The sequence below is a fragment of the Mastigoproctus giganteus genome, chromosome 11, assembly GCF_048544385.1.
Source record: "Mastigoproctus giganteus isolate SK-2022 chromosome 11, ASM4854438v1, whole genome shotgun sequence".
Classification (NCBI taxonomy): Eukaryota; Metazoa; Arthropoda; class Arachnida; order Uropygi; family Thelyphonidae; genus Mastigoproctus; species Mastigoproctus giganteus.
The window spans coordinates 130,105,789-130,122,460 of record NC_143585.1 but is presented as its reverse complement, the minus strand read 5'-3'; the positions used below and the strand labels follow the sequence as shown (position 1 = coordinate 130,122,460).

Sequence of the window (16,672 nt, the reverse complement as noted above, 5' to 3'; positions counted from 1 at the left end):
CCGCTAGCCTGCTCACAGGCTGCCCAGGCCTGGGAGCCCGCAAAAAAAAAAAAAAAAAAAAAAAAAACAAGTTGGAGCTCCAAAAACCCATTGAAGTCACACAGCCAAGAGAAACATTTTTAAAGAACCCTGCAGTTATTAGTAGCATTATATATCAGTTATGTTATTAAGTTTAGCATTAACAAGGAAATAAACTGTTAACATTGATTACACTATTTACATTACAGTGAGATTTACCAGTCCCTCTGTTTGACAGTTCTAGCAACAGAATTTGAGAATTATTTACAGTCGTTTTTACAGCAACATTAGTTGTTACTTACCAATAGTTACATGTATTTCTGGTTTGTACAATGGTAAAGATTGTCCAGTAGTAGTCTAACTGTTCAGGAAATATAGTCTCATTTAATTTCTTCCCCGGTAGAATCTGAGCTTGTAGAGTAGGGCTATAGAAGTTCCTCGATGCGATTTTCATGTAGAAAGTTCACATGGTATTCCTGAGCTTTAGGCAGGAGAGGAAGTTCCCAACATGCATTAAAGCACTCGCAGTAACACTAGCGTTCTTGCAGAAGGTTTTTCTATACGTGTAGCTATAAATTATCAATCACAGAGCAGAAATTGGAGTTTTTTGTGTTCAATTGGCTTGATGGCATTTCAGATTATTGCAGGATTCTTCTTATGGGGAGAAGATCTTATTTTATTTTATTTATTTATTATTTTTTTTAAAGTAAGATTTCATAAGAGAGAAGTGTGTTCGGGTGCACAGAAGTATGGGTATTCTTAACTGTACGGATAAGCAATTATTTACAATTCTTCAAGGTTAGCTTCCTAATAATTTAGGCCCGTTTATAGACAAAGCTTCTCAGTGAGCCGTCCAGCATCACTTAGAGGAGAAAGGGATCTACCTGTCATTTCCTGTTGCGTTGATGGCTATCTTCCGATATGTTCTTCCCAAAAGTGAGTTAATCTGGATCATTATGACCCCGCAGTAGAGTTTCTAGCCGCAAGTCTTTTCTTGAAAACTGCCGCAGAGAACTGTTGAAATGTAGTGAAGACATCAGAATTTTCGATGAGCAAATGTACATTATTTTCTGAGAGATTATTTATTTTACTCAGCAGTACCTGTCTTTCATTCGAATAATCGTTACATTCAAAGAGAACGTGCTGCCATGTCTCAGATGCTCCGCAGTGACAGAAAGGATCAGGCTCAAGGCTCCTTTCGAAAAGTTTAGCCCTGAGCGATCCGTGGCCAGTCATTAAATATGATGTAGTCATGCTAGGCACAAACCATTTTGAGACTGTGGGTAACGATGCGAATTCAACATTTGAGATGTATCTTCATGTAACCTCACCATGTTCACTTTGAGCCCATCTTTGCTGCCAAACAGCAGTGAGTTCCTTCCAGAGTCTTCGTTTTTCTTCTTTTATTCTGCTCGTAGGGTCTGTTACAATGTTAAAAATATTTACAGAAATTCCTTTTTTGAGATTGTAGATCATACCCCTGTAGGAGATATAAAGATCCAGAGGCAGGGTTCCTGCTAGAACTTGTAGAGCATTATTGGACACTGTCCTAGGAGCTTGTAGAAGTGTGAGCAACACCGAACGCTGTAATGACAGAAGTTTAGTCCTGGTCTTAATTTTTGAGACCCTCCAAAACCAAACACCTGCTGCGTACGCAGCAATCGGTAGTAAGATTGTTTTATAGTATAAAGACAACGTCTTTTTGCTGAGGCCCCATTCTTTTCTGGAAATCTTTGCAATTCCAGCCGTGAAGTTTTTAATTTTCTCAGAAATTTTGGACATGTGAGTATGAAAGTTTAGTTTGTCATCGATTGTAGGTCCCAAGTACTTGGTGCTAGATACGTAGGGGATTTGTGAGCCATTTAGGATAACTCTGGGAGGTCTGCCATAATTGAATTGCTTTCGAAAACCCATGAAATTAGTTTTTGTAGGGGAAATTTTGAGCCACCCAATATTGTTTGGATCTTTTGTTCCAAGATTGTTCTCGAACTTCCAGTAACGCCAAGTCGTCTGCATATGCAATTTTTAGGCAATCTCCATTTTCCTTTGTCAGCCATTGGTCTAAGACTGCATTCCAGAGGAGAGGCCCCAGGACTGAACCCTGCGGGCACCCTCTGGAAGCAGTCGTGCTGTAAGTCAGGTGTTTGGCACAAACCTTGATCTGTCTGTCCTGAAAGTATGATCTCATAATTTGGTAGATATGATTATCACACATGGCTGAACGCAGCGACCCGAGGGCGCTCTCCCACCAGAGGGAGTCGAATGCGCCCTCGAAGTCCACGAACACCACCAAGACATACTTGCTGTGAGAATCCTGGATGTATTTCAGAAGAGAGATTATAGCGTCTTCGGTCGAGTGACCCTTTTTGAATCCGTGTTGATGATCTGAGCACAATTGTTGGTCCGATAACATGCTTGCAATTCTGGGAGAAATTAATCTCTCAAAAAGTTTTCCCTAAGTTAGCCAGGAGGGATATTGGTCTGTACGCCCTTGGGTTTGTTTTGACTTTTCCAGGTTTATATAAAATTTTCAGTAGAGCTAGTTTCCAGGGTTTGGGAAAAAGTCCTTCGAGGAAGCATTTATTGTACATATTCAGTAGGATATTGGGAAACAGTTTGGCAACAGAAGGGCGACTGTGGCGCAACTCGCAGATAATTGGAATTCTGGTGACGGGAGTAATGTGTCACAATACGCAGCACATCGAACCCCGCTGAAAATGGGGCTGCGTAACCGCAGGCTGCTCAGAGTGCCCATGCTAACCACGGTTCACCGGCGACAGTGCCTACAATGGGCACGCGAGCATTGAAACTGGATCTTGAGTGATTGGAAGAAGGTCGTCTGGTTCACGTTTCTTGTTGCACCATATGGACGGCCAGGTAAGTGTGCGTCGTTTACCTGGGGAAGTTTTGGCTCCTGTATGCACCATGGGACGAAAACAAGTCGGTGGTGTCATGCTTTGGGTGATGTTCTGCTGGGATACCCTGGGTCCAGTCATCCTTGTGGTCAGAGTGCTCGGATGACTGGGTCCAGTCATCTGAGCACTCTGACGCTACAAGACACATTCAGAAATCTTATAGCGTCCATGCCTCGCTGGTTAGGAGCTGTTTTGGCTGAACGTGGATGACCAACATCATATTATAATATGATGTTTGTCATCCACGTTTGTCATCCATCATATAATGTTTTTGGGTCATGGGTGTTTATTATAAACGTTCATTATAAAATACACTAGGTAGACGCATAGAAATTTGAATTAACTTATAAACTGAATCAGACAAATAATGATATTTTTGGCATTAATTTCACCACTCTGCATGGTTTTCGAATATCGTAAAGTAATAGTTGTTTTTAACTCAGTTTTCACCTGATTTCAGAAATTCTATTCGTTTTTTTTTTTTTTTTTTCAAGTACTTTTTTTTCACAGATCACTTAAGATGATGTCATGAGTTGTATTATTGAATGAATTAAATTAGAAATTAATTCTGGGAATTTGAACTAAATCTTCACCTGTTGGCAACACTGCCTTCAGCCATTTGTTTCTTGACCATGCAGCAATGTTTATCAGTGTGAGCTCAGTTTAGTTTTGTGGTTATCGTGTCAAATTTATGCTGAAAAGTGAGTAAAAATATCTTCACGCAAGTGTTTGAACAACCTGAACTTATTTTGTTATATTTGTGGAAGTTATGTAGTCCTCAAGCAAAGACAAGATATTACAGAATTTGTAAAAAAAATATGTATTATGCTTTTGGAGTGAAACTCGGTGACAAAGATAAACAATGGGCTCTACATAAAGTTTGCTCAACCATTGAGATTGTGGAAAAATGATAAAAAGAAGGCTATGCCATTTGCAATCCCCAGATTTGGCGGCAGCCTGCAAACCACTGTTTGCCGACCGGGCTAGCCGGGTGGGTAAAGTGCCTGCCTGGCAACCCAAAGGTCCCGGGTTCGAATCCTGCCTCGGGCTTGGATCAAAGTGCTGCAAAAAAAAAAAAAAAAAACCCTGGGAGGTGCATTATGGCCACAGAAGCCGATTATGGCACAGAGGCCAACAACTACCCAAAAAAAAAAAAAAAAACCACTGTGGTCACTGTTATTTTGCTTTTATTACTTTTAGTTAAAATAGAAGGATACAATTTAAAGAGTTAGACGGGCACTGTGCAACCTAATATTCCATCTGCCATTAGACCAGTCCCACATGGACATAACCTCCTGATTCCATGCCGCCCACTTATTTTGGAGAACGTAGCAGCAGAGAATGCTGAAAGTGAAGATGAAACTGAAGTCTACACGCCTGGAGACATTGAGCCTCCAGCCCTCAATTGTTTTCACAGCATGAACTCAATGACCTGGTAATAAAAATTTATCTTTATCAAAGTAATCTGCACAACTCCTTGGTTCTAGATTAAGTCAAAAATCTTCTAGCATATGGGACATTTTTCTCATCGTACCGACACATAGAACGAGAACCAATCCCCAAGTTTTCTGAGGGTGATTATATGGTTTTTTTGCAGTAATATAAATGATTTGATTAACTATTTAGAAATTAGTTAATACCCTACACAGTGGTGGAGACTTTTTAAACGACTCATCAAAGAGGAGTCTCAAAGTTGTGTATTGCTCCTCAATGGAAATAAATATGGGCAAATTCTAGTAGTCGCTCTATGCATTTGAAAGAAACAAACATATGAGAGAACTTGGAAGTTGTTGGCAAATATTAAGTATGAAGAACGTGGTTGGTTTGTGCTGATTTTAAAGTGATATGCATGCTACTTGGATACTCAAAGTACCATTAAGTACCACCGCCCAAGACTAGGCCTATATGTGGCATGTTACTTGGACAGCAATTTGGCTACAAAAAGTAATTGCCTTGCTTTTGTGTGAGTGGGAAAATCGGGCAAGGAGCGAGCACTGGAATGTCAAGGTCTGGCCAAAGAGGGGCAGTTTGTTGCTTGGATCAAAGAACATAGTTCATAAACCGATGGTAAACCCCAAAACTGCCCTCCTTCCACCTTTGCACATCAAACGGATTTGATGAAACTGTTTGTGAACGATTTACATCACAAAGGTCTCTGCTTCAACTACCTTTGTAAAATTCCCTTCGATCACTCAAGAGAAGTCAAAACAAGGTTTTTTGTTGGACCTCAAATTCACAAGATGATGAGTGACTGATATTGAGGGAACTATGAAAAGAGAAAAGCAGGCACGGATTAGCTTCATGTCTGTTGTTGAGAACTTAGGGAACAAGAATTCAGAGTACAAGAATATAGTAAAATATGGTGGCAAATTTCAAGAAGCTAGGCTGCAATATGAGTGTCAAGGTACATATTTTATACTCCCACATCGACTGCTTCCCAGAAAATCTAGGAAGTGTTAGTGAAGAACGGTGTGAGAGGTTTCACCAGGACATTAAAGGTATGGAGATGAGGTACCTGAGGAGGTGGAATGTCAACGTGATGGCTGACTGTTGCTGAATGCTGGAGGGACTATGCAGTAGAAGCATCTGCAAGAAAATCAAAGAAGCGAAATTTGACTAATTATAAATCAATTTTTAAAATGTGACAGTTTTTAGTGGACTTTTTACCCACTGGCCTTTTTAATAGTGTTTTTAATATGTATTTAAATATAAAAGTCTGGTAAAAGTAGCATTTTGTTATAATGTCAATGCACAAATTCTGCCAAAACTAATAAAAATTTGTGAAAAATCTAATTTTCTTTCGTGATTTTTGAAGCTTGACCTGATGGAAACAAAAGGAATTCATTTCTGAAATCAGCATCAGCATTCGAAAATGATTCAGAAACACCCTTTTCTGAGAAAATATCAGTGAATTTTTTTTCAAAATACAGAATAATGTTATTATACGGTGGATGTACCAATAAAGATTTGTTTATATTATAGTTAATTTTTATGGATCATGATCGACCATTTGCCGTTAGATTACTTGAGAGCCAGATTTCAGTATTTATTAAGTTGCATTTCTATTCTGACTTAACAGTTATTCTGTCCATTGCTTATCTCTTACCTCAACTGTTGTCACTTTATACACTGTGATTGCTGTATAGTTTGATAGTGTTTCAGTTCCATCATAGGTAATTTTACCAACAGGAGTACCGTAAGTCCATGCGCCGAGCTGTCGGAAAGAAAATACATTGTAGGAATTGATCACTTAGATTAATAGGTATGATAATATTTATACAAAACTTCAAGAAGTGAATTGTGTCAATACGTAAGAGTATTAAAAGAAATGATCGAAAAAATAGTATCATTATTCTTTCCTTTCAATTTCAACGTTGATGATCATGGGGTAAACTTCCTCGATACTTCCTATAAATACAAAATAACATTTCATTCCTTGATAATATAAAAAGTGTACAACAGTAATCATTCCTAATTTACACATAATTAAAAATTATGCCAAAAATCAGCGATGACGCCTACAGCAGAATTTCCCAAATTGTATGTTGCGTCATGTCCCAAAGGTTGTTGTCAGATTTTTGCATCATACCACCAACATCATCATTTTTATTCTAATGTCCTGTCACAGACATTCTTCCAGATATGACAGCTAGGGCTTTGCCGCATGGTTATCTAAAACGCTAATTGAACTGATATTCAGGTCCCATTTGTGAGTCATCTGGGTCGAACTTTGGTGAAGCTCTGTCGATCTGCGACTACCATATCCGCTGCTTGCGCCTTCACGATGACATTAGAAATGAAATTCACTGACTAACTTTCGCGATAGTGGGGCTATTACACATATCCTCCATGTGTACGATATGAAACTCTGAAAGTCACAACCCAGATGTAAACAGGGATCGAGGTGGGGCGGCCACATCACACAAGGAATATAACTCCAGCTGCGGGTCATCAGGCAATATTAGGTGGTAGATGACTGTTATTATCCGGTGAAGTGCTACGATTTTGCTTATCGGAGGTTTGAAGTTGGGATACCACCCATGTTTATTCTCCAAATTAATGCTCCGGCAACCCTCACCTCTTTTAACAGAACGGCTGATGTCGTTTCAGATTATGTTGGGCATCGTGGGGAAATCCAGTATTCTTTAAATTTCGAGGATAAAAATCTAAAAGAGTGTTCGCAAGCCACCCGCTGCGATACTCTGCTCGACAGAACCTGCTGGTGACTCTCTAGGAGAGTCATTTAGTGTATAATCTCGCTGTTTCTACTCTGCCACATAGTATCTGGAGGGAGTCTGAGTAGTGTGCGTGGAGAGGCCATTGTCAAGGCCACCTTATGTTAAGGGGCTGTGTATACGATATAATCCAAAAATTTCATTAATTCATATAATATTTATCCCTTCAGTTTTACTCTATTTACGGAATGCATCTTGAATAGTGAAATTAATAGAACGAACTTTTCTCCAGAAAGATCTAAACCAGCCAAAAACTTCTTCATTCGTTTCACAAATATATGTGGTTCTAGTTTCAGTGTGCCCATTTCCACTTAAATTTGCCAAGCACAACTTACTTTTTCTGACAGTTTCGCTTCAAAAGCAGTATTTGTGCATACGTCCGTTCTGCATGTTCCTTGCTAGAAACTTCGTGATTTGGTATTTCCTCTGCCTTAAAATCTCTCTACCCCATTTTGTCAAATTCATCTGTTACTTCTATCGTTCTCCTAACCCCCACTAATAATTCTGAACTTTGTCTTCCCTTTTTTTTTTTTTTTTAACTCTTTCTTCGAATACTAAAAACCTCACACATTTTATTCATTTATCTACCAGGACACCCCACAATTCAAACCACACACTCACCTACCCACCCGACTTAATCTTTTCTTTACCAATAACTCTTCAAACTACACATGGCTAATGTTAATGATCCTCTAGGCGTCTCAGATTACAAGTTGGTAATTATCTCTTCTCCAGTGGAGTCTCTTCTCTTGGCCACTCTGAGCTTCGTGTTGTTTGGTATTACAAAAATGGGATGATCTGCATGATTTCTATTCCTCTTTTCCATGAAAAAGATGAATATAAATCGCGAAATTAAGTCAGTGAAATTATCTTTTGGCGATGAAATCCTTCATTTCGCATTCCATCGTGAAATCTTGTCCTTTATTTAAACCTTGATTTTCCAAAGAATGTCTTAATACTATCCAAGATAAGAAGCGGAATATACAACAAATCTCCAGCTTAATTTTTCTGTCTGTAATGAACCAATTGTAAACCAGTTGTTAATCAATCAAAACTCGATTTTGAACAGCTCAAAAGTAGAAAATGGTAGTCGAACATTATGGTCTCTTTCCAAAGTTATTTGCTTCAATTCAATACTCCCACCCGCTCAGAACCTGATAATTCTATTGGATCATCAGCCAAAGCTGAAAAGTAACAAAGCCAACTTACTAGTTGGCTTTGTTATTTTTTCTTTTCTCTTGTATCGATGATCTTGATAAACTACCTCCTGTCATGCCCGATAGACCTCACTCAATGTTTCCCGTTATCATCCAACAGAATGATGTCAGAAGAATTCTGTATAAACTTTAGATATCATTAAAGCTCCCAAGTCCTGATGACATTCCGTCAATTTTCTCAAAATCTGTGCTCCTGAGCTTGTTTCTGTTGTATGTCGCCTCTTTACACTTTTTTATTCCACTGGTGTTTTTCCCCTTTTGCTTGAAAGTTTTCCCATATCCATCCAGTTCTTAAAACGGGTGACAGATCTCTCCGTTCAATTATCGCCCCTTTGCACCCACCTGTACAATTTTCAGAGTAATGGAGAAATCCATAAACCGGCGAAACCTTAAGTGTGATTAAGTGATCGCCTATATGGATTCCGTCAAGAGTCGATCCACTGATAATATGCTTATGGTACTCATCTTTGGACAAATTCGATTGAAAAGTTTGGAATTTAGGACACGTTTCTAAGAAAGTTTACAAAATCAGGACGATTAGGGTGGACGGATAATATTCTACATTGTGATACGCCTTTCCTGACGTGAGCATTCTTGAACAGTTGCTCACGATTGGAGCTGAAATTGATACTGAAATAAAGATTGGAGCTGAAATTGATATATTGTCAAAATAATGATTTACTGCCAGATAAAATATCTAACTGGATTTTGTTATTTAGGACTACAGTCTAAAAAATAGTGTTCTAGATTTGAAATCGCGGATCTTTATTGCAGAACGAAATCAGTGTTGATCTTCTGGAATACATGATGGTTGGTGATATTGTCACTGTGTTCCCTTTTCTGTTAGTTTTGTCTATTTTCTTAGTCATTGATTTATGTGTAAAAATTAAGAACTCGAGGAACATTGGAATGACTAAGAAAGAATGAAATTTCTTACTCTCTTAGATGCTTTGTTTCCACGGATGCTTTCCACTTTCCTTATAACAAGTTGAAGTTCCTGGTAGTTCCTGCCTGTAGATTTCATAACAAATTTCCCATAGAAACCATCGTACGATTCCTATAAAATATCAAAGAAATTGAATGCATGATAAGTGCTATTTGTTTTATTTATGTTGATTTAACAGTACTACAAGTCCTAGGCGATATTGATAAATGGCGTATCGCAAGGAGAGGTCGCTTAACGTGTTATTATGTATTATTCATTAAGAAAGGAGAGGGATCTGCATGAATGTTACGCAATAGCTGTTTTTGTTAAAAAAAAAAAAAAAAAAAAAAAAAAAAAAAACAATAATGCCAAATGAATTGACATAGGTGCTCACGGAAAAGGATAAACTCGTCTTTTTCATTAGTTCACAAGGCATATCGTGAGGAAGCATAAATTTGAAAGTTATGCCTTCTTTATGGTTTTGTGAATCGAGCTAATATTACAGTTTCAGTTTTTCATGATTAAAGAAACTGTTTCAGATTAATATAGAAATCTTTATTGTAGTAATAATTATAATAATAATACAAATGGATACATTGCAATGGTGTCCTTCACGGCCACAAAGCTAGGGGTTAACAGTAATAGTACAATATGTAAGAAAATGAAATTAATAAATTAAACATGAAAAAAAAATGCATATATGAACGAATAAAAGTAAATACAGCTCAACACTCAAAGTATAATACAATTATAAACATCACAATGTACAAAGAATATATAGGTGGAAAACTGCAAGGTTGGTTGGTTAGCCATCTTCATATCATATTACTGGTTGCGGCATTAAAGTGAGCTTCAAGGAGAAGGATCAGGGACAGGGAAGTATAATTTAAGGCTGCGCGTCTGTGCTCCATATCACAAGAAAACTTAAGGTCAGCATCCAAAGACTGGGCACATGAAAGTAGCTGAAATGGCAGAAACCTATAGGATAGGTGGAGACGACTGAGATGTGGGTATAGAGTTGGAGTCGCTTTGAGGGAAGGCTGAGGGACTCTCCAAGAGCACAGGTCCCAGAATGATGGTGCTGAAATCTTGCCAGTGATCATTTTTACAGATGTGGTAAGGCATTTCATGCGATCAGCAAATCAATTTGATTTCCTTTGCCCAAATTAGTTTGTAAGAAAAAAAATGAGAAGCTGAAATTTTCTGAATCTTGTTATGTGTATGTCAACTACAGTTTTCAGGAAAATGTGTGCGTAGCTGAAAGAACTTGCCAACCAGCAGACCCCCTTCTATTTAGCTGTTTACTACAAATTTCATCGCCATAAGCATTATGGCTTTTTGTTTTTATCTTCGATGAAGTTACAATTATATAATATTGTTTTTATGTACTTCGGCAGTTAAAATTTTAAGCAGGTATAATCGTAATTTTTTAATTCTATAATTTTCATACGCTAATTCTATTATTTTAATTTTTTGCTTATTCTTTAACTATAATTTATGAATATTTCCTTTAATAGAGTATAATGAACTAATAACAGTAAAGAGACACGCTCACCTGATTCATTGCAGTGTGCAGGGCTGTGTTCTGTCTTTGTTTTTTCTGTTCTGCTGTCATCTTCTCTCCACATTTAGGGTAATCGAGGGTTTCTGGCCATTTATTCTTCATCCGTTCTTTGTAGACAGCTTGGATGACAAAAACTACCAAATCGTAATAGAACGCGATGTCAACCTTCAAAACCAAGTAAACAAAAATTAGGTGACTGCTCAATTTTAAAACTGTTTTATATTGAAAAATCACGCAACTCCCACTAAATTTACCCACTCTTATTCAGTTAATTCCATTCGAATTCCAATAGACGCAAGCGCAGTGAATATGGTGCATAATTTTGTGTATATGAGGTAACCACCATTTGTAGTGATATATGAGCGGGCGGGCCGTGAGTGTAGACTTTTTTGGCGCATCAGAAACTTAAACCATATTGCACCGTGTGTTTTGTGTCGATTTACTCTGTGATGGACAAAAAACTCGATTTCCGGGAGGAGAATAAAAAACATACTACACTCTCCTGAGATCGACTAACCCAGCCACGTTGTGAAAAGGCCCATAATTTCTCGCGTCATTAACGGAATTCAAACTTGGGTCTTTTTCCACCCGTGGAAAAGACCCGAGTGGGGAGGTGGTGATTATATCAACTGTGTTAGACTCGGGCAGTGAGTTAAAAAAAAACCTTGAGAAACTTTGGACTTTAAAAGGTATTCTGCCTGGTCTGTGAGACTTGATGTACGTGAAACTGTGACATTTGAAGGACAAGTTCATTGAACTGTCATCCACACTGCGGATTTCCAACTTACGCCCCCCTCCAGTATTTAAAGAAATCCATCAGATTGACTTTTATTACACATGCTCTGTGCAGGAGATTGCTGGAAGCGTTTCTCAGCATAGCACAATTAACAGAAATGAGTGTAATTACTCGTATGCGTAAATGAATGCGAGTTCTCCAAACTTTATGGAGTACTTGCACTCCATAAAAGGCAATTAGATGGTAGATTTATTTACCATCAGGTATTAAATTTTGTGTATATGGATCAAATTAAAACCTCCACAAATGATGTATACTGCTGTGATATGTAGTCGGTTTATCGACCATCCAGTTTTGGTGTTAGTGATTTCTTAATTTGTCCCTGAGGGATGATACGGTGATCCAATATCTACTAATGTGATGTTTATTTGTATGATCGTAAGCAGTGTTTCAGAAGATGGAGATTACTTGCACGTGGAATATACATAATTGCCCTTAGTTTCTTTAATTATTACTGTTCACCTCCTTCCCTAAAGTTTTCTGCAGTTTTAGAGGGCGACATAACCAGCTGCTTCTGCAAAGGTAAGCTTCTTGTTCTCGTTCAAGCAAAGTTTCTGTTATGCAGATGATGTCTTTATGTTTAGCAAAGAGAAATGGTTCGACCACATCCATGCTATTACGGACGTTGCCTACATTTTAGTAGACAACGCTAAGCGCATCTTGAGAAATTGTGGTCAGTGCTTGGGTCCTTGGAGTTATTTTTGATCGAGACTAGCAAAGCATCAGTACTACGGATACTTAATATATCTTTATTGCAATCAGCAATGAGTTTTACATATATGCCTGATGCAATATCCATAACAGCAACAATGCTAGAGGTTTAACATAAAAAGGAACCCTGCTGCGAAGTCATTCCTCGATTACATAAAAAGGAACCACTTGGCTCGTGCTGCGGAGTCATCCCTCGCTGACTTAGTTGATGGTTTCAAGTCATTTGAATGTTTCTACTTGGCGTTTTTGTGTCGACTTGGTTCACGGTACCTGGTCGTCTGGGGTCTCTGTGCCCGATAAACTTGAATACTTTTAGCAGTGTATTGTACTTTAGATTGCAAAGAAGATCCAAGCATTCCTAGACAATGGATTGTATGCTGGAGATTGCGATTCTTTGTGCGCCTTGGGTGTAATCGGGTGCGTCTCATCGTATTATGCTACTGCATGTGGTTCTTGCAGTGTGCCACTACTGGTGTCCCTGATTTGGCACTTAAAGAATGATCTGTTCAGATTGGTCTTCAAGAAGGAACTGCCCAGTCTATTCCTGTGCTTTGGAGGAACTGTCACTCGACACGAGATAGACTTGAGACCCGATTATGCTTTTTTTAGAAGTAAATCTGTAAACCGTAAATGTGTCTGTCGATGTAAATGTCCACCAAGGTTTTTCCAGGACCGCCTAGTACCATAATAATAAATAAAAAGAGCCTAGGCTTCGGTCACGTTTGTAAGTGTAGTTTTAGTAAGCATATAAGGCACGTCGGATAGAGATACTTTTCGTACATCATTTGCTCTATTGACGTGTGCATGGCGTCTCTGTGTCTGATGGATTTCACATATTTTTAGTTCCTGGGATTTTGCATTGATGCCAGGTATCCGCTCAGGTAGCGGTGATACAGTGTTTCGCGGTGTCTGCGCGTGTAGCACAGTGGTATCGTCACCGTCCTCTCCACACCGGGTGGAAAAGGCCCGGGTTCGAATCCCATCGATGACGCGAGGAACTTTGATGGGCTTTTTTCACTCCGTGGCAGAGTTAGTCGGTCTCAGGCGTAGATAGCAAGGTTTTTCCCCAGAAACTGGGGTTTTTCGCCCAGCAAACGGACAAATCGATCATAGAACACACGCAATTAACAGACATAGACAAACAGCACGGCAGATGAATTTAATTATTCGGGTGGCCTAAATATAATAGTTTTTTTTTTTTTTTTTTTAGTGTTTCGCAGTTCCCTTGATTGCAGAGTACAAAAAAGGTAGCAGTTAGGTTTAGGATGCACGGAATGGAAATATTGGGCGACGATGAGCAGTTGCTTTCCGATAAATGCTTGCGGGTGGACAGACAAAATTATGTGAAAGAGTCTGGGTGAAAAAAAAAAAGTACGTTTTTAATTTTAAGGCGCATATACCCGTGTGTGTAAGGTCTGTAAATTGCGCGGTGTTTTCTGGTTCGATTGTCGAATTAGAGAACATGGGATTCGAGAAAAAGAAAATCTTGTCCAAGTTCGACACTGATTAATTCAGACACAGTATGAGAAAAGCTTTTATGAGTTTTTCTCATACTGTGTGTCTGAATTAAAAAAAACCGTGGCATTGACAGGTTTAGAACCTAAGCCCCTTCCACACGGTGTTAGAGTATAGTGGTTATAATACTGTGCTACATACAAGGAAAGACCCTGGTCACCAAAGTGAGCAGCTACTGAAAGGTGTGGATGCTTTAATTATTTAGTTTATCAAAGAAAAGCTCCATCCAGCGCTTTTATCAAAGAAAGGCCTTATTACTGTGCCTAGTGAAGGCGCCATAAGTTACTTCCGCCTATGTGGTCTTAATGTGATCGGAGACGTTAAATCTGCCTCGTTATCACTGGAAGTGACAATTACGTCACATTTTATGAACGAAGCGCAGTTTCAGTGCATTGCTGTGGAACTTTTACATTTCAGTTGATTTTTGATGGTTTCAGTGATGCTGGGTTATTTGAGGATTGGTTCAAGCGAGAGACGAATAATCCTCTGGCCATTATTCTTGAGAGAGCGTGCTTTGTTGTAAGGGTTGAGTTTGGATTCCTTCCATCTGCTGGATCCTTCAATGCTGTTTGTCCGTATATTGGGGGCTGAATGGGCCAGCTTAGAACGTGGTTGATATTTTTGAGAGTCAGTGTAATTCTATGTAGTTATGTGATAGTGGAAATCTATGTGGTAGTGGACTGCTGGGGTCCGGGAAGAGGGCGTTTCTCCGGAATGAGGAGATCTACTTAGATTATCCATATATTATATTAATAATATGATAATATTAAAGATCATATGGATTGTTGTGTGTTTTTTTTGTTTTTTTTTGACGACTGAAGGTCCGGTTTCTTTCCAGTGCTTGTTATTATAAATTGGAAGTGAAAGAATTGTGCCCAGGGAAACACTCGGCGTGGGCTGAGTCCAATATGGTGATAGGGACTCATTCGCTTTTAAAAATGATTTTAATCGCAGTTGCTGATTCTCTGTTCAAATTTAACTCGGTTAAGGTTCCCACACCTTTTATTTATGTGACCATTCCGTGGGGAGGGGGGGTTGGAGCCATACACTAGGAGAAATCGCCATATAATCGAAAACGTTTGGCCTGGCGTTATCAAACTGAAGTCTGTTGATCCTACTCTTGAATTTATCGAGTTAATGTCCGGATTAACCACAATTTGGGTTTGGAGATCGTTATTGTTATGTGAGATACAGCCATTGGGGGGCAGCAGGTCAGCTGATTGTGGGGAGTGAGTCATATGTTAGGAGTATAACAGATAATGTGCACATAACATGTATATGGGTAAATATTGGAAGAGTGGTGGCTGTGGAGGCTTAACCAGTCTTGGGTATAGAAATGGCATGATTATAATTTTTGAGATTGAGTGGAAAGATAGGTTAAGTTAATACGTAATTCACCCTATCTATTCGTCCTTATTTTATGAAATAGCTACCTTAGGAGTGGAAACATCAAAGTCTCCCATTATTCTATCGAAGTTGTTAGTGTTTCTAACGATCCTTGGCGACAACCACATCACTGTCAGGTTCTTGTTGTTATACATTGGTTCTGCTTGATCCTGGAAGAAAAATGAAAAGTAAATCGTTATAAGATGCAGTAATATCCTGTATAGTGCAACTGTGATTAGTAGCTGTTCATTTATACCATTTTTTAATTTATTCGTTCTTCTTTAATGCTGAGAAAATTCTCAAAGATTGAAAAAACTACATTTAAAATAAATTCTGCACACAAATCCTAGTCTCATAGGAAGTCCTCAGGCATATTATTAGCCGCTCAGCAAGGTTTTGAAGAGGACAGAGAGAGAGAGAGTTATGGAGGAAAAAGAGCCACCAAGGAACCCCAATTCAAAAGACCTATCCCAGGAACTGAATGCAGTCTACCAGAGTCAATCAAATTCAGAGCCTATATGCATGTTATTGGGGATCTTTGTGAGAGTACGTAATGTATATGCTGAGGTCTCTGGGAAAGGATCTGATTGGAAACCACTTCGAACATGCACTTCTCTAGGCATTTGAGAAAAGGGGAGGGGATTGAAATAGGCCTATAGTCAGCAGTTGAGGTCAGATTTTCCGCCTTTGGAACAGGGATGACTCTATAATTCAACCAAGCGGTTGGGACGACTCCCTGTTGTAAAATTCTGTTATACAACTTCATCAGCTCATCGATAATGAAGTAGGAGGCGACTTTAAGGCAAAAGGTGGGAATAAAGAGAGCGAGAATTTTTTATTGCAACACCTTCAAATGTGACAGTTACATGATTGGATCGTATTGCAATATCCCTTCACGGCCAAAAGGCCAGGGGTTAACACTTATAGAGATGATAATAAGCAGATATATTACAGAAATAAATAAATTGCCATTAAGTGATATAGGACATGACACAAATTAAATTAAATGATATAAGACATTAATAAGACGGTACAATGACTTCCATAATGGCATTAGGTTACATAAAAATATTAATAAGATGACATTAAATAAAATTACATTAAATAAATACTGGTGTAACATGACATTTAAATTAAATTAACAAAATGACACTTGAAAGTCCCAATTTTCGTCTTCACAGCTCGTGAGAGAGAATAGCATGAACAGAGAACAGCATAAAAAGTGGGGAGCGCAGGGCAATGTTGGCTTGGATGCGATGAAGAGAAGGCTTTTCGTTTTGCAGAGTCCTGACCTTCATTGACTATTCCTTACTGGAGGGAACCTTGGGTGAATTTTCATGTCACTAGATTGTTCGAGAACGCCCTCTGTCTATGCTGAGTGATTGGAGGG

General features: G+C 38.7%; 1 protein-coding gene across 1 annotated transcript in view; it reads right to left on the bottom strand.

The window, feature by feature from the left end:
- Ir25a (ionotropic receptor 25a) overlaps positions 1 to 16,672 on the bottom strand; it is a 79,667-nt gene that overhangs the window by 18,946 nt on the left and 44,049 nt on the right. Inside the window, exons 7-10 of the mRNA XM_090385314.1 lie at positions 15,330 to 15,452; positions 10,866 to 11,039; positions 9,323 to 9,442; positions 6,040 to 6,147 (exon numbers count right to left, since the gene is read on the bottom strand). Of these exons, the coding sequence (XP_090241440.1) occupies positions 6,040 to 6,147; positions 9,323 to 9,442; positions 10,866 to 11,039; positions 15,330 to 15,452 (525 nt within the window). The remainder of the gene's footprint in view (positions 1 to 6,039; positions 6,148 to 9,322; positions 9,443 to 10,865; positions 11,040 to 15,329; positions 15,453 to 16,672) is intronic.